The sequence below is a fragment of the Phoenix dactylifera genome, chromosome 8 (assembly GCF_051530095.1).
Source record: "Phoenix dactylifera cultivar Ajwa chromosome 8, Ajwa_hap1_PhDact_Kaust_v1.1, whole genome shotgun sequence".
Taxonomy (NCBI): domain Eukaryota; kingdom Viridiplantae; phylum Streptophyta; class Magnoliopsida; order Arecales; family Arecaceae; genus Phoenix; species Phoenix dactylifera.
Window position 1 is genome coordinate 22,841,481 of NC_143197.1, and position 17,541 is coordinate 22,859,021.

General features: G+C 35.3%; 1 protein-coding gene across 1 annotated transcript; it reads left to right on the forward strand.

Moving 5' to 3' along the window:
* Positions 1 to 2,898: 2,898 nt before the first annotated feature.
* Positions 2,899 to 17,327, forward strand: EMB2777 (Sas10/U3 ribonucleoprotein (Utp) family protein). The gene is made up of 17 exons (XM_008792770.6): positions 2,899 to 3,353; positions 3,452 to 3,496; positions 3,607 to 3,653; positions 4,704 to 4,797; positions 5,796 to 5,941; positions 6,060 to 6,215; positions 6,551 to 6,690; positions 9,251 to 9,335; positions 10,406 to 10,585; positions 10,838 to 10,996; positions 11,074 to 11,148; positions 11,237 to 11,379; positions 11,495 to 11,633; positions 16,325 to 16,590; positions 16,702 to 16,765; positions 16,857 to 16,925; positions 17,020 to 17,327. Exons 1-17 carry the CDS (start codon positions 3,245 to 3,247, stop codon positions 17,149 to 17,151), a joined length of 2,049 nt encoding a protein of 682 aa, XP_008790992.3. The 5' UTR covers positions 2,899 to 3,244; the 3' UTR covers positions 17,152 to 17,327.
* The last annotated feature ends 214 nt before the right edge of the window (positions 17,328 to 17,541 follow it).

Sequence of the window (17,541 nt, forward strand, 5' to 3'; positions counted from 1 at the left end):
GTCAAGGCACCTAGACCTAAGCTACTCTTCTTATCCTTCCTTTGATTATCCTCTTTTTGGAGGAGAAGGAAAGGGTGATGACATGACGTGATGGAGGATAGAGCTTGAGACCACAACCTTCTTTCCGATCTAGTTAATCAATCAATGGTAGTTGAAATGCAGGATCGCTAAAACAACTATAATGGAGTCGATGGTGGTGTGAAGGCGGTGGAGCTTCGCATTGGGTTGATGAGGAGGGTAGCAACCTTCATTTAGATGGTGATGCTAGCATGGTGCAAGAGAAAAAAAGAAGGTGGAAGAGAAAGTAGGGAAATAGTAAATTTATATAGACAAATCAAAATCCTAATAAGAGTCCGTATAAAATAAAATACCAGAGTTCACATAAAATTTTAATTCTAGGGTTCACATAATTCTAGTTTTAGAGTCAACATAAAAATAAAATTTTTTAATTTCTATATTTGTGCCTCAAAAAAGTACACCTAATTTTTTTATTAATGAACAATCCTCCATTAGAGATAGGGAGAGTGAAATTAGAAATTAAATAGAAATTTTGCAAGGGCAGTCGGAGAAAGAGAGCGAGATGACAATAAGAGGATGACAAGAATTGTCTTCTTTTTATCTCTTTTGAGAAGTGGAGAGAATTTCTATCCTCTCTTCTCACTGTCTCTTTCTCTTTCTTGCTTAGTTAAGTAAATAGATTAGTGAAGGTTTACAAGAAAATGTATAGGATAATAAAATTGGTTTAAAATTTTAAGCTACAAAAAGACAATAAAAATGTGACATTTATTGTCCATGTCATTTATTTGTTCTCATGCTCACAAACATAGGCATCATGAAAAAATAATTTTCCTAAAAAAATTTTAGTTTATGCTAAAACACATATTTGATCAATATAAATTTGGGCTTATGCACCCATTTTCAGGTTCCAAAGTGCATTTTTTATTTTATTATTGAAATGTTTTAGAGAGCCTCCTGAACATGTTTACAAATATACAATTTTATATCCTCCAGAACATGTTTACAAATATACAATTTGTTGAACCCTTGTATCTATATTATTTTTTCTCCTATATATATATATATATATATATATATATATATATATATATATGTGTATATGCATTGATGAATCTAACGCAGGTTCTATACGATGTTTTCATTATAGATGTTCTAGCAATTATTAAGTATGCTACATGATCATTAATAGCTTATTTGCTTATTCTTGCTTTGCACTATAGTTGAAAATGATGGATTTTTACTTTAAATAATTTTAAATATTTAAATCTTCAATTCCTTTGTTGGAGTCTAATTTGACTTTATCCGAATCAAAATTAGTTTTCAATTTGCAAATTTTAATTAGAGTAAACCTATTTTCTTAGCAAGCTAAGTTAGTTTGGGTTTGTTCTAAAAGGAGTTTGAGTTAAGACACGATTTTGTAGGCTAGTCTTACATCATTGAATCCTTTCTTTTCTATTTCTTATAAGACAAATTGGTTCTGCTCTAATAGTTTGTAAAGACTTATCCATCCTAATTAGGACATGAATTTATAGTTTCAAATTTTTGGAATAAATTAGGAACAAAACATGAGATCTAGATATACACAATCAATTTTTCATATCTAATATAAATAATTGTCATAAACTTATTCATAATAAGATTACTAAAGCAATACTAGTAATGATAAAATACTTTAATATTTTAAAGCAATATAAAGAGTCACGTGGAATGAATTTTGGCTAGACTTTGCTCACAATAAGGCATCAAAGTATAATTGATCATGGTAGTAGGTTTATACATTAGTTCTTTAGCAAAGTAGCTATAGAATAGTGCACATAAAAACCTAATTATATCCACCTCTGCAGAGAAAAAATTGCCAACATTTATTTGTTGAGGCCAAAAAGGTCAGAAAAAATTAACTCCAAGGGTTTCTTTTATATGGAAAGAAAACTTCTTTGCAATATGCATGAAAATCAAACATCATCAAGATGGCTATCCAAATAAATGTAGATTCTTTTTATCATTATATTATCATCATCCATTAATAGTTATAACATTATAGTTACCTTAGGCTTTTTTATTCTATTTTTCTCATCATATTATCTATAATGTAGAAGGGTTAAAAACTAGCAATTAGCTTGCTCCAAATAGCGAAGCTTCTCCCTAACTTTTTTCTTAATATTTTTTTAGATATTATTTAAAAAGTCTCCAGATTTTTTAAGTAGGGATGGAGCTCATAGAGCAAAAGAAAAGACCTTGAACATATTTCCTTGTGCATGACTTGGTATAAATATTTTTTCTTGATCTCTCATTTACTCCCCCCTCCCAAGAAAATCATGCTCTACCCCTACAAGACGTGCATGAAATATAAAGAAAATCAAGGTTGATGTGTGAATAATTTTTTATGACTGTTTGTACCATATCTTGCATGTATATTTGGGATAATGGGCCAATTGGACTGAATTACTTATATGATGGATGAGTGCATTATTAACCCAATAAATAGATTGAGTGCCTGCCAAGACCCAATTCCATTTTAAGCCATTTTAAGGCGGGAGGGATCCGAACCTAGAGTGAAGTAAGCAATTACTGCCAGCTTTTATGGCTATCGTCCCTTATAAACCTAGCAGTAATTAAAAATTTAAAAAGAAGGTTTGTATCTAATAATTTTTATCATACTACAAAACATTGCTCATAATTCATGAAGGATTTATGAATAAATTATCCTCAACAAATCCAACATAAAGTAAGGACCATCTATTGCCGACTTTATATAAGGACAAGGAGTCTTGCCTCGAGCTTACACGTAATTTGAGATTCCTATTGCCGATTTTATATAAGGACAAGGAGTCTTGACTCGAGCTTACACGTAATTTGAGATTCGACGTGGGATCCATAATATTGTTTCTCAGAAATTTCACACAGAAAAAGTCGGCACCTTTTGCCGACTTTACCCTGGTCTTGGGATTTATTGCGGGCTATACAACCCCAAGTAGGGTTTTGGGCGCGGAGGAAGACGAGTGAATTGGGGCTAGTAGTCTGCTCTTCGCTTCAGCCACCGCCATCCCCGCCACCGTCGAGCGGCGCGGCCCTTCAAACGCCTCTGCCGACGCCGCAGCTTTCCTTCTCTCTATCTCTCTCTGCGCCCGCCGTGCGTCCTTCCTGTCGCTGCCGCCCCCTCTCTCCTTGCCGCGGTCTTAGTGCGAACGATACCATCAGTTCTCTCTTCTTCCCTTCGTTCAGAGAGATGGGAAAAGGATCGAAAAGGCAGAGAAAAGCCGCGAGAAGCTCCGTTAAAAGCCACACCAAAGATGACGCCTTTAGGGAGGACGACATGGACGACGAGATTGACGCCTGTAAGGGAAAAAAGGAGCAATTTTTCTTTTTCCTTTTCCGTTTTCCGTCTCCTGATTTATTTCTTTAAATTAATTCTCTGTGCTAAATTAATTTGCAGTTCATAAGCAGCGAGATGTGATTCCTCTCGACGTCAACGATGAAGGTGGCGACATTGCTAAGAATTATTAGGTTTTGCTTTCAAATGGGTTAAAAAAATGTCATATGGCGATTAACTTTGGTATGTTTCGTTTATGTCTTATGTGATTGTGACAGGTGATTCAGAGGATGAAGATTTAGAGGAACCCGTGTTTGATTTTGAGGTGAGCTGATAAATTCTGTGTTTAAGATGATAATTCTTGCTGCTGCTGCTTCTGCTGTTGTTTTGCATTGTAGAAAAAACTTGAGTGTAAAGAGAAGTTAACTTGGTGAGTTTTAACTTCTTTTTATTCCTTTACCCACTTAATTGTATGGGAACTTAAAAGGCTATCATTAAACTTGTGACAAATTATTCTGCTCTTCTATGAATTTTGGTATAAACAGCGAATGTGATTGGTTTTATGAATCTAATATAGGCATGAATGGACGGGTTGTTAGAACTTTATTCTGGTAAGGGATGGTGAGGGTTTAACATCTCTTATTTTGTTGTTTCTTGTGTCTTTGTTTTTATGACCAGGAAAAAAACGCCGCAGTTTGTTGTGGCTGTATTTCATGCATGATCATGTTGACCGATCATCTAAAGTATCATGATCTAAAGCATTTTATCTTTCTTTGAGTATTCTTCTTTTTCCAGTTTCATGGAACTTTGGAAACAAGTTGTTGCCTTATCTCAACCGCTGACCAGGCTTGATATGAGAAGAAAACATAAACCTTGTTGCTAAGTGGCTATCACCATAACAATTATAATATTTGTGCAAGTTGGTGCACTCTATATACTTGATCAAGTAGCATCAGATATGGCATGCAGCTATTTAAACATCTAATTTCTGAATGCATCATACATGCTCGTATGAAGCATCACAGGTAGCAAAAGTCATGCACTCAACACGTAGTGTTCCATTTGCAGTTGCCTTGTCAAGCGATCTGTGTTAGTAGTTATATGTTACAGTTTTGTGTTTTAACTCTTTCTAGAATAAAAAAGATCAAAGAATTAGTTATCTGCTTACTAGCAGGGTAACTCAAAACCTAGTATATAATAAAATATGTGTTTCATAAAGTGGCAACAAGAATTAGATTTATTTAGTTTTTTCATGAGGTGTTATGTGCAGCCAATGCCTTTATTGGGAAATGCGCCAATTCTAGTTATTATCCAACTCCTGACATGTTTTTTGACTTGTGCTATGATTTCCTCTTATTGTTTGACCTGTTAATAGGGTGGTGTTGATGATGATAGTGATGATGTCAAAAGCGATGATGATGATGATGAGGATGATGACGATGTTCGGCCTAAGGGCTTTGCTGCAAAAAGTAAGAAAAAATGGCTTCTGAATACTTTGTTGTTGTGTTGCTTTACATCTCACTGGTCATAAATAGTTTTACCTGGTTGTTTTATTATTTATTATATTCATTAATTTACGAGCAAACATGGAATTTTATGGAGAACAATTTTCTTAGAGCACACTGAAAATTTATTTCGTGGCTTAAACTTTGGATTTTTAAATTTTCTTGGACTAAAATATGCCTTCATTGAAGAGGCCTTCCTAAACTATCTAGTAGTGATAAACTATTTCCATGTGGTGCATAGCCTATCAAACATATCAAATGCTTATTTGTTTGGGCTTTTTGTCTCCTTATACTGGAATGAAGTGCTTATATTCTGCAGTCAATTATAACCTATGTAGATTAGATTACTGATGCAAGACAACCTTGGGTTTCAAAGGTTTGAGCATTTGAAATTTTAAAGGCCCTGTTTATAGACTCAATGTGGTAATGCTACAAAACCATTGTTCTATTTTGGGCCAAAGAAGTTAGGATGACTCATATTATCATGAACTTTGAGCTGGTTTATGGTTTGTATGGCAAATTACCTGAAATTATGTAGAGTTCTTGCTTAACAATGGTAATCACGCATATATGTAGGATAACTTATGATTCTAGCTTTAGGTTAAAAATTTTATGCATATTGTCAGACTATATTTGTGTACTAGTATAAAACAGTCAAAAACTGTTATATATATAATGTAAGAATTGAACGGCGGCATTTCTTAGCATGTAGATGCAGCATTTTTCTGTAGATTTTGTCCCTTTCCATGTCAATGCATGCAAAATGTCAGCATGGTTAACATGATAACTCTATCGTAGTAGCAGACCGTAATGACTAACGAACATGATATGTAATACTTAGTTCTTATCAAGAAGTCATGTACTGAATGGTATGGTTTTTGAGTCTAATATGCTCTTTGTATGATCTCATATGGATTTTGAGGACTAATTATACATCCATTCTCTGATTGAATGGTATATAGTTGCAAGACAGGCAAAATATTTACAGCAGAAGTTTGGAGGTGGAGAAGATGAAATGGATGATCAGGAAGAGGAGGAAGAAGAAAAGAAGGCTGTATGGGGTAGGAAAAAGAACTTGTATTATAATGCCGATAATGTTGACTATGAGGTATGGGATGTTGTTCACTTCTTCGCATAACTTATTCATCCTTTGTAGATAAGTACCTTCAGGGATGTTTGACTCAGGTCTTCAAGTTTTGTTATCATTTTTTTCTTTTAAATTAAAGCTTCAATCGAGTGATGAAGACTTTCCCATGGAAGAGGAGGCTGAGGTTCTGAAGATCCAGAGAGAGAAGGCAAAGTCTCTTTCAATGGAAGACTTTGGCATTGAAGAGGCTGACCATGATGAAAGTGATTCTGATAAATGGGACAAAACCATTCAGGTGATGACTATAAATTATTCTTGTTATTAAAACAAGAAATGGTCTTGTTTATTCTTCATGCATAATGATTTGCGAGGCACTTAGATTCCTGTTGCTGATACAACTGTGTGAACATAATTTGGATTTACAATTTGGAACAGAAATGATGTTCAAACAAAGATTAGCTGGATGAAGCATAATGTAACCTAATCTCTTTGCATAACGAAATACTTGTAATATATAGAGCTTTTTAAACTTTAAAACTCAATTTAAAAATATTAAACTGGGGTTTGGTGCGTTCTTATATTTTTATCAATTTTAGAGCTTTATCTCATAAAAGAGACATTTTAAAACAGGAAGCTTTGGATGGAAAGAAAATCATGGGTAAAGTTGATGTGGATGGTGCATTTGAAGATAATCCCTTTGAGAACTATGAGAAGATTAAGAAAGATCTTAGTGCGCTGTCAAAGGAGGAGCAAATGGATGTTGTGTACAGGTACGCTTTTGTTCCACATTACTGTCCAATCTTATCAAACTTCATATATTTGCAGTCAACACATCTTTTTCTATTAATGTTTTGAGTTAACAAACATAATCTGCTGCCTGCCTGAGTTCATGAACCATTTGGTCATTTTGTTACAAATTCGATTCCTGAGAGTTAATAAAACTTTTGAAGCGCATTTAATATTGTGCATTAAATTTTTCCTGTTTCACTAATCTTGCTGCAACACTTAATATATGGTTCTGCATTTGACTTAAAATATCTTATTATGAGCATTTGTATTTGACATGATAAGAAAAAACACAAATGAAGATGTTCACATTTGACCTAGTTAACAAATTTAGAAGTGTTTGAGACATCATTAAAAAAATTCTGGTGTTTCCTATACCCATTAACCTTCTACCTTTGCAATCTTATTTTAATGCATGGAATAATGTTTTCATGACAATTTGTTGACTTGATACCAAACTGTTAGTATTGGTGCGAAATTCTTGGCCAAGGCTAGTTGGAAGGTAGGTTGAGCTTACCTTGATCCCCTTATCTTGGTCCTGCCATAATATCCTTCTTTGCTGATGAATACTTCGATTATCTTTGTTTCATTAATCTATTTAACAGCCTATCATAATGCGAAAATATGTTTTTTTTCTTTTGTGCTTGTGGCATTTGAGTGCCTACATTTTAGGAAGATTATACAAGATAAGCAAATAAATAGGAAATAAATGTGTCCTAGCCAGACTAATTTGCTGATGACATATTAAATTTCCCCTTTTCATAGATTCTTGTATGCATAGGTTTTTATAGCTAGTCACATCCTTAAATTCATCTTGGTTGACAAAAAAATAAATTTTGTGTTTTTCGTCCTAATATTTGGCTTTGACTTATGGATGGCAGTGACCTTTATCTTGAAGGGGATTGTGCAAGTGCATGTTCTGGCATGTGCTCGAGGATAAAAACTTAAATATTAATCTTCTGACATACTTTTGAAATCCTTGATCCCCTCACCTTGTGTGGGAGTAGGAGTGCAAGGCACTGAAAACATAAATGGGTCCAACAGGTGTACATTGGGGCAGTTGCTGGTCACTAAAATGGTATTTAGTGCATCTCTTTATGACATCTTCACATTACTTATGATATGGAAATTATAAATTGATGACATTTCTCCCTCTAGCCTCGGCTCTCATCATTCTTTGAAAGCCGTAGTAGATGAGGTGGAGTAACTTATACTGAATATTTGCGAGAATCCCTCTCAACAGCAATGTGGGTATTATATGTTAGCATGCCAGTTGATCATGTTCCACCTCATCAATCATCATGAATGTCATCATGGTATCCATGGGGTCTTGCACCAACTGTTTAGGGTCAACTTTCAGGATTGGGTAATGCATGTTGGGATATATATTTGGAAAACAAATTTTGAACGCTTGAGAATGTATAGGTGTAAATTTATCTTTGCCAGATCTTACATTAGCTTTAGATGTTTTGGATCGCTTCAACTCTGGGGTAGGCAGTTACTGGTCTGAACTAGCATTTCATACCCAAAGGAGGGTCATTGAGGTGGTCTTACAAGGACACTCGTGAATTTTAATGTTAATTTTTTTTTTGGGGTTCTTAAAGAGGAAAAAATCACAGCAAAGAATATGACACCTTATCCATGTTGATAAGAAGGGGCCATTGCTTGGTGCAATTATAAAGGCTTAAGAAAATAAGTGCAACGACACCGGTTCTAGTCTTGGGGCAGCCATTTTGTGTAACAAAATACCTAAGGTTAGATCTATCTGCAGTTCGCCCCTTCCTAGGACTCTGGATCATCATGAACATAATTGGGTAATGACCTTTTAATCTATGTTAATAAATTTTTTTCTAATCTATGTTAATAAAAATTAACTTATCCTGTTTTCATGGCTTGTCAGCATATGCCTAATTTAAAAAGATGGATGATAGTGATTGACCGTGATTTTATTTATAAATAAATGTTATTTCTACGTCCTGTGCACATGATAGATCCATGACGATGGAGCTGGACTCTATGATCTCATGGTGAAAATATTAAATGAATAACTGTGATTCCATTAAAAGAACTTTTGCATGACATGTGAGATGCACATGACTAATTCAAGTGGAAGGAATATTTTATGCACCTCTTTTTCTCTAAAGGAGTCAAGACTCAAGAGGGATCTACTTTTTCAAGGATCAAGTGGCTTTAAGGTGGAATTGACTGGCTGAAAACTTGTTTGCCACATTTGCAAGCCTCATCCCTGCACTGCTTGAAGTGGGGTTGGGGGTTGCTGTTTTCTGAATCTGGATTCTAAAATGAAGAAGCCAGGAAGGGATGACAGAACATAGTACTTGCGGCCACACCAAAAATAATAAAAAAATCACCTTGCATGTCAAATGAGGAATTTTTTTCTTTACAACTAGTTTATATATTTAAAATAAATTTTGATTTTTCTTTTTTTATTAGATACCATCCATAAGTACATATATGCTTGCATTCGTACATAAATACATTATATGTATTCTGGATCCGTGTCATCATATTCTTCTTTTCTTGCAGTTCTGCACCTGAACTAGTTGGCTTGCTTTCAGAATTGAATGAGGCATTTGACCAACTTCAAAAAGTGAAACCAGTTCTATTCAAGGTAATTGCAAAATGTTTCATTCTCGCTATATCATTCCTCAGTTCTTACAATTAATAAATGTTACCAGTGTCTCCTCAGTTCTCATGCATGTCGTGCTATCTTGTGCTTTCCTCCCTCAGATATTCTAGTATCAGCCAGTGGATTAAATGAAATCATAAAAATATTTTCCTTTTCGCAGATTCATTAGTTTTGTTTCCTTATGTTCTTTCATGTTTGCTGGATGTGGGTTTGGAGGTACTTAGATGTATAAACCATTTATTTGGCCTCACTACTAAAAGGGTGAAGATGTAGTTATTGGAAAGCATTCATTCTTTTTTTTTTATTTTCCCACTTGCATCGATAGTTTTATGTCCAAGTTGACTAAAATTTGAATGATGACTAGTTGATTTACTCATTCAATGGCTGCTATATCTAGAACCTCTTAAAAGGGGAGCATGCTCAATTAGTATGGAAATTGTGAAAATCGTTTTCACAATGCTCAATTAGTTGTTATCCATGTGCGAATCTGTTGATGCATATCAATTTCATGTTTAGGTCAATATCTTGACAATTTGTGCATGTAATCAATTTTATCCAATTATGCCTGGAAGCTTTATATTTTCTGCTATCTTGCCTTCTAATAATATAATTCAAGAGTTTACATGATCTAGTTCGCTTATTTTGGAAACTAGGTGTGGCATTTTTTTAGTTGAAGAAAAGTCTATTTCAACAATTGATTAAGGTGAATGCATTGGGTGCTATTCAAACATTCTGATTCTTGTGAATGTGATAAATCTTACACGAAAACATATGGACTGCTGTGATCATCTGGTTCAGTGTCATTATTCATGACTTTTCTAGATATATGAACTCGTGTTTTTTTTTTTGTATTTTTTCATTTGAATATCTTTGAAGAAAATAAATTTTGATAAAGTATTTTTTCCCTTTATTTCTTTCTTGGAAGAAAATTTTCTTGAGGGGGTGAGTGATTATTGATTTAAATGTTGACGCTATAGAATGGATGCATGTTTGTTCAAAACATGCACTGTGTCCAGTTGTTTGTTTGTCTGATGCATATCTGTCTTTTGAAGGTGCGAGAGAGAAAAGATACAGCTGACGGGATTATGCACTATTTGGAGGTGAAACAGATTTTGCTGTTGACTTATTGCCAAGCAATTAGTTTTTATCTTCTTCTCAAGTCAGAGGGGCATCCTGTTCGAGATCATCCTGTAATAGGTCGGCTGGTGGAGATCAAGAACTTGGTGGAGAAGGTTCATTTAATTTCTAATGAAATATTATGTCTTGTCATAGTCAGCTTATTTCATTTTATTACTGTATATTCTTTTTCCTTCTCCTTCTTCTTTTTATATATTTTTCTTTATTTGAAACATGTCTTGTTCAGAAGCTAGCACATGGAAATCTTGTTATGAATTTTGGTTTCATATGTCTAGAAGTAACTAATAAGTGGTGGCACGTTCTGCCATCATTCAGGTGCCACCTTTTTAATACATCTTTCTGAACAGGTGAAGCAGATTGACGCGAATCTTCCATCCCAAATTGAGGACATTGTCAATCATAATTCTGCAAATGGCTCCAGTAATGGACTGGTCGGGGAAAGTGTTCCATTAGAACCTGAACCACAAACAGCTGGCCAATCTGCTAAACCATATGAAGCCGCATTGGTATTTGTCTTTAATATGCAACCATTTGTAAATATTACGTATACTATTCCTCAAACTCATCATTGATGATACTGCAGGTGAATGAAACAACTGAATTAGCAAAGGTCGACTCAAAGGATAATCACAATGGAAGTGCCGATCAGAAACAGCAGGTTGTTCATGGAACTTGACCTTTTTAAGTCTATTTTTGGCTTTTTGATAAAGAAATTAGAGTAACAGATGCAAGTTTTTACAAGACAGGATGCTCGAGTTGGATTACAAAGCTTGGAAATGCTTAAAGTAAGAGCAAATCTTGAAGAAAAGTTGAAGCAGAAAGGCATATACAATTTCACCAGATCAAAATCTGAAAAAATGCAAAATCATACTCTGAAGCCGGTTAACCGGTACTTTTTTCTGGATATGGAAGCATAAATATGCATGGTTTTTCTGTCCGAATAGAAAATTTCCAGGTTAAATCTTTTTATTTTCTAATATCAGATTTTTTTATTATTTAAACAGATCTCTAGGAGCAGCAAATGATTTTGATGATGAGGTGCAGCAGAATGCAATAGGCCATCACATGAATAATGGTCGTGCGAGTTTATTGAAGACGGATAAACTATCTCAACTGGTTGCTACTAAAGTAAACAGGTCAAAGGTATGCAAGTTAAACTCAATAATCAAATATGATTACAGAATATTTTATGCTTTGTTCACATGTCATTTGGTCAACATTTTGTTTAGATATTACGATCAAATGATTCTGCAACACAAAAAACCAAAGCTGTTTGAACTGTGGAGATGTAATATTTAATTTATAGTTGTTTTACCTGTTCTTCTCATTTGCCTTGCTGGTTGCTGTTATTATGGGGAGACTTTTATGACTTGTTTTCCTTTCATTTTCTTTCTTCTCTTTCTTTCTTTTTTTATAAAAAGAAGTTTAGTGCACATAATATGTCCTTTTAGCAGTTAATTTGGGTATATTAGTATTAGTATAATCTGCATGAATAACATATATTGTGATCTTCGAACATTATTCTATCTGGCAAACATGATCCTATGAAATCAGTTCATTTGGATGTGGTGTTCATGTCATTTTTTTTTGATTGATTGGTTTTAAGAAACTTCATCTGATGGAGAAAAATAGGAGCACAAAATGCTAGGTAATGGCATGGAGTAGTTAAGCTGTAAACCCAAATAGAGAGATCAGACAAACTGTATGCAGGACTGATGTGTTTGTTTCAAGGGAGGCACCTATTTTATCATTCTTTTTTGTATCTTCCTAATAAGTGTTGCATGCAGCTAAAATTACATTATTTACCAATCCATAATTGTACTATTAAGCCAAGTGCATGTAAAGACCATTAACTAATAAGAATAGAATACAATGTTTGGTCATTCTTCTATGAAGTCGACTAAACTTGCTGGTCAGCACTTGTACATGTAACATATTGGCACAAGCCGACCCATTGGCATTTTATGTCAGCTAATCTTCTGCCTAGGGTATCGGTCTGCTTTGGACTTCACTCCCACATTCTGTTCCAAGTGGCTTAAGTTCTTTCTGAAAGCCTCTTTATGCCACCTTCACAACTGAACCTTATTTGGTTAACTAAGAGCTTAACTCGTATTTTGAGAATTTCTCCAGGTTTCTAAGAGCTTAACTTGTATTTTGGGAAGCTTCTCTCAGTTCCAAGGTGTTTCTAAAATTTTCATCTGCAGTAAGGAGTTAATGCCATTCAATAACTTCCACATCTTGGCTTGTCCAATTTGCCTAAAAAACTAATTCAGGAACTCATATTAATAGCGTCAAATTTTTATTTACTTGGATATCTAGATTTAGAACATGACTATATAAAATCTGTTCCTTTTTTTTATATATATCATTCATCTACTGATCGTTTTTAATCATGTTTAGAAAGAATTCGAGCGATCCTGTGAAGGGTACAACTGTTGTGAGCATGGTCGACCATAGATATGGCTGATTAAGTTGGTAATTGAAGCTAAATATGCTAACGAAATTAAATCGGGCATGCTGAAAATGTTGGAAAAATTAGATGAAATCTGAAAGTGAAACTTTAATCTATGCTCGTCATTGATAAAGGTAATTATTATTGCTTATTGTGCATATACTATGGGTTTACTTATTGTTTACAGGATCATATAATAAAGTATATAGAAATTCACTTGCCACATCATTCAATGAGGATTCCTAGTTATGGAACTCACCGAATAATTGAAAAGAAAATATGATATCTTTATTCTAAGATAAAGAATATGAAGTGTTCAGAATGCATGAACATGTGAATAGCCATGTTCCATGTGGACAATACAAAATTCTTTATCCCTCTTAAATTTGTATTAGAACTATTAGCTACCACAGTGTAAATCTGAATGGCTTCTCATGTGAATGCAACTTCACTACATACTAATGTAGGATCTGCAGCTTATGTTTCAACTGTTTGAGAATTATTACTCTTTTGGATCTGTTTTTTCTAATTTTCTTCTTGTCAAAGTAACTGCATCCTGAAAAATTGTGTTAGCACAAATGGTTCCCTATCCTTCTGCGGTTATTTATGATTAGTGCTCAGCATGCGCTGCACGTGTAGGATAGTCAAGGAGGAGCAATATATGGTCATGATTTATTTAGTGTTTGAAGTAGATCAGATAAATGTATTCCATAGTTGATTTTATTTAATTTTCTTTTAGAGCCATTTGTAGACGGCAAATATGAAGAGGTGCATTGACTAAAAGAAGAGAATTTAGGTGCATGGCCTCGCTTGATTGGCGCAGTGCATGCATGGTCTGCCAAGCCATATTGAACTGCTCAATTTGGGGCGTACAAACTCATATTGGTACAAACCAAGTTGGTTTGGTCTAGGGGTGGCAATTTACTCCGTTCCATTGGGCATCCGACCTACCCTAATAAGGTGAGTTTCGGTCTAGGGGTGGCAATTTACTCCATTCCATTGGGCATCCGACCTACCCTAATAAGGTGGGTTTTGTTTGACCCGCAATGGATCTGGGGAGGGTACGAGTAATGGTCAAACCCGCCCCGAATCTGACTCGGATATATATAAATCTTCACAAATCCCTTCCCCAAGGCAAAAAATTGATTTGTATGAAAAAAAAAATTAATTTTTGTAGTTTTACTTGAATCAATTCGTCCAACCTACCCCATCTAACTCTACCCATCGTGCCTTGCCCTCCTCCAAGGCAAGTATAGGATGGGTACAGGTCCCCGACTTGTTGCTATCCCTAGTTTGGTTTCTTAGTTCGGGAACCAGTGCGAATCGGCCCGAACTACTCCAAACCAAGACAAACCACCCGATTCTATTCAGTTGGAGTGGTTCTGGTTAGTTTGGGCCATCCCATGACTAAAAAGAGAGAAGGCCACAAGATGCCATTCTCTCTTCAAAAATTGTGAAATGGACAGTGGGTTTTGTGAGGAAGAATTTGTATATTTTATTTCAAGATTAGGTTCACGATAAACAATTAAAATTTATGCCCTAATTAAAAGGCATGGAAAGGAAGATGGTTTTCATCGTAATCAGTTTTCAAATTTGTAGATAATGACAGACTAGGGCATGTAGATCTCATATAAATTCTCAAGAAATAGTTTTCTCTTCAATTCATCTAGAAGAGCGACTATTGAATACCTATAACCACAACATTTAATATTTGAATAAAAATCTTGCCCACCCTGAAGAATGTATGTCATGCTTTTAAGCAAAACAATTAACCATTGTCCAAGCTTTGTGTCAGTTACTTGAACCATCAAATAAAAACACTTTTCATGGTTAGTGATTGGAGAAGGAAAGCGCTTACAAATTGGTATCTCAAAGACCAAAATGTACCTCAATCATACTCTTTTGTCATAAGAAACCTTAGAATCCTCCTATAATGTTTTTAACTCTTGATGGATCAATGGTTGCATAGCAAAACGAAAGCTTAAGAAAACCTTAATACTGTTTTGGTCAGACTAGTGACTCTTTCGTAGGTGCTTATTGTAAATCAGGCAGTAAGAATTAGAGAGATATAGAGAGGTGCAAGCCTACGAGCAAGACAATAACTAGACCTTTGGGTGTCATGTCTGCCTATATAACAGGATAATGTAGTCCATGTCAATATATAAAATGAAGGCAAAGAAACTTAAAGTAAGGGGAGGATGGCAAAAGTCAAAAGAAAGAGTTTAAGAAGAAGGTAACAGTTAAAATAAAGATGTAATAGTAGAAGTTAGGGCATACAATGAAATTGCATCAATGAGCCAAGTTACAAATCTATGTTTAATTATTACGGTTGCATTTGTTAAGCAATCATACGATCTCTAGGGTACTAATATGAAATACAATAACTTAAAATCCTCTTAAAATCATAATTTGAATATCATAAATCTTTAAATAATCATAAAAAAATAAATAAATGAAAAGGCAAACAGCAGTGAACCGGTACTTAATTACTATGCATCTCGGCACCAATTGTATGTATGGTTTGGCTCGACACTGTACCACACCAGTACCTAACTGGTATAATTCCTATTGCCAAGATTGTGGACCTTGGGTGCATGGTTCTGCACTGGGTATTTGCGTTTATGGTAAAGATATATTTCTCCTGTGTCTTTGTTATTCATCCTTTATAGAATGAATTTGGAAGGTCCTAGTTAGCTGGTAAAAGAGATCAGTTAGAAGAAATATGAAACTCATGGTCTAACCAGCTTCTACATGAGAAGCTTAGCATCATAGGCACAGTGAGCATCGGCATGCTTTACACATTCAAGAGGAAGGAACAACCCCATCAATTATGATTGTTTAGTGGAGGATTTGCTGTAATTCCTCTGTTTTAGAGAGTGAATATAAAGAGGATTCAGCTAAAAAGAAGTGTATATTTGTAGAAGGGAAATGAGATAGCCTCATGTCCAAGTGCGCATCTGTGCTAGGCATTGTTCTTTACGCGGCAGAGTATAATGTACTGGTTGGTGTTGGGCACATGTAAGATGCACATGTTTTGTGTAAGGGGAAGGAGCATTTGATGGATGTCGGTGATTCCATAAATCATGAATTTCTGGAGTAGATTTATTACAGATATACTCATTAGATTTTGTGTACTTATCCTAGTCATGTACTAGGGTGAAAATTGAGGGGTGCATCTCCATGTAGAAGAGCTTGTTTAGAAGGGAATGAGACTTGGCTTCTTATCCATTTCGTTGAAACTTATGTTTCACCAGCAGATATTCAGCCAGTCCGGGCATTTACATTATATATTATATGGCGATTAGTTTTGCTGATACATTCTTGTTATCAATTTATGAGGGTCGTAATATTCACATCTTCTGTCAAACCACTTTGCTTCAAGGTTACTTCTGGTGATGATGACCTGCCCAAGCGAGACGATATTGGAGAAAGGCGGAGAAAACATGAGCTCCATGTTCTTGCAAGGGCTGGAGCAAATCCTATGGATGATGATGATATGGCAGTTGAAGATGGTAGTCTTGACAGAAATCCCATGAATATTGATGCCTCAGAAGATGGTGAGGCCATAGGCTCTGAGGATGAATTCTACAAGGAGGTAAAAAAACAAAGGGCTGAAAAACTCAAGGCCAAAGCAGAGCTATATTCAAGGTATACTTCCATTCTAGAAAATTAAAAATTGCACTGCAGCTTACCATTTTGTCGTATAGTGAGCTGTGTTATAAAGGTAGTTCTCACATCATGCTGTATCATTTGTCACAGAACTCCAGCCATTCTATCATCAGTGGAACCAGAAGCAGATGGTAAAAGGCAGATCACATACCAGGTTGGTGCTCCTCATTCAGTCTTGGTCGAACTTTATAATACCTATGAGGTAATCTGGAACTCTGAAACATTATACTTAATCTATGCAACAGATGGAGAAGAATAGAGGACTCACTCGTCCTCGGAAGAAGCTTACAAAAATTCCAAGAAAGAAATACAAGGTAACTGCTGTGAGTTTGAATTATTTTATTGGATCACAATGCATCTTCCACAGTTTTTTTTTAATATCTCAACATCCCATGTCTGGTTGTTCAGATTAAGCACCAAAAAGCAGTCATCAGACGGAAAGGGCAAGTCCGCGAGGTTAGGAAGCCTACTGGTCCATATGGTGGTGAGTCAACTGGAATCAACACCAGTGTCAGCAGAAGTATTAGGTTCAAGAGTTGAGAACATCAAATTTGGAATCATGGGTGCAGCTCAAGAAGATTATGCCATATGTTTGGGCCAAGTTTTGATGTACATTGTGGATTCCACTAAAAAAAATGATGGTATCATACTGGATGTTCAATTTTTGGTTCTCCTGTTGTGTAGGCATTTATACAATGAATGAGCTTCGTGTTCAATTTTGGGTTCTCCTGTTCTCCCCTCCCCCCCTCTCTCTTCTCTCGCATGCATGCACACATGCGCGCGCATGTACATATACACATGTACATGCATATATGCGTCCCAATCCACATGCACACGTCCGAGCGCATGCGCATAGAATGTCTTTGAACTTCTGTTAGCCAAAAGAAACAGCAATCGTTCGTCTTGATGCTCTAAGTATGAAAGATGGTC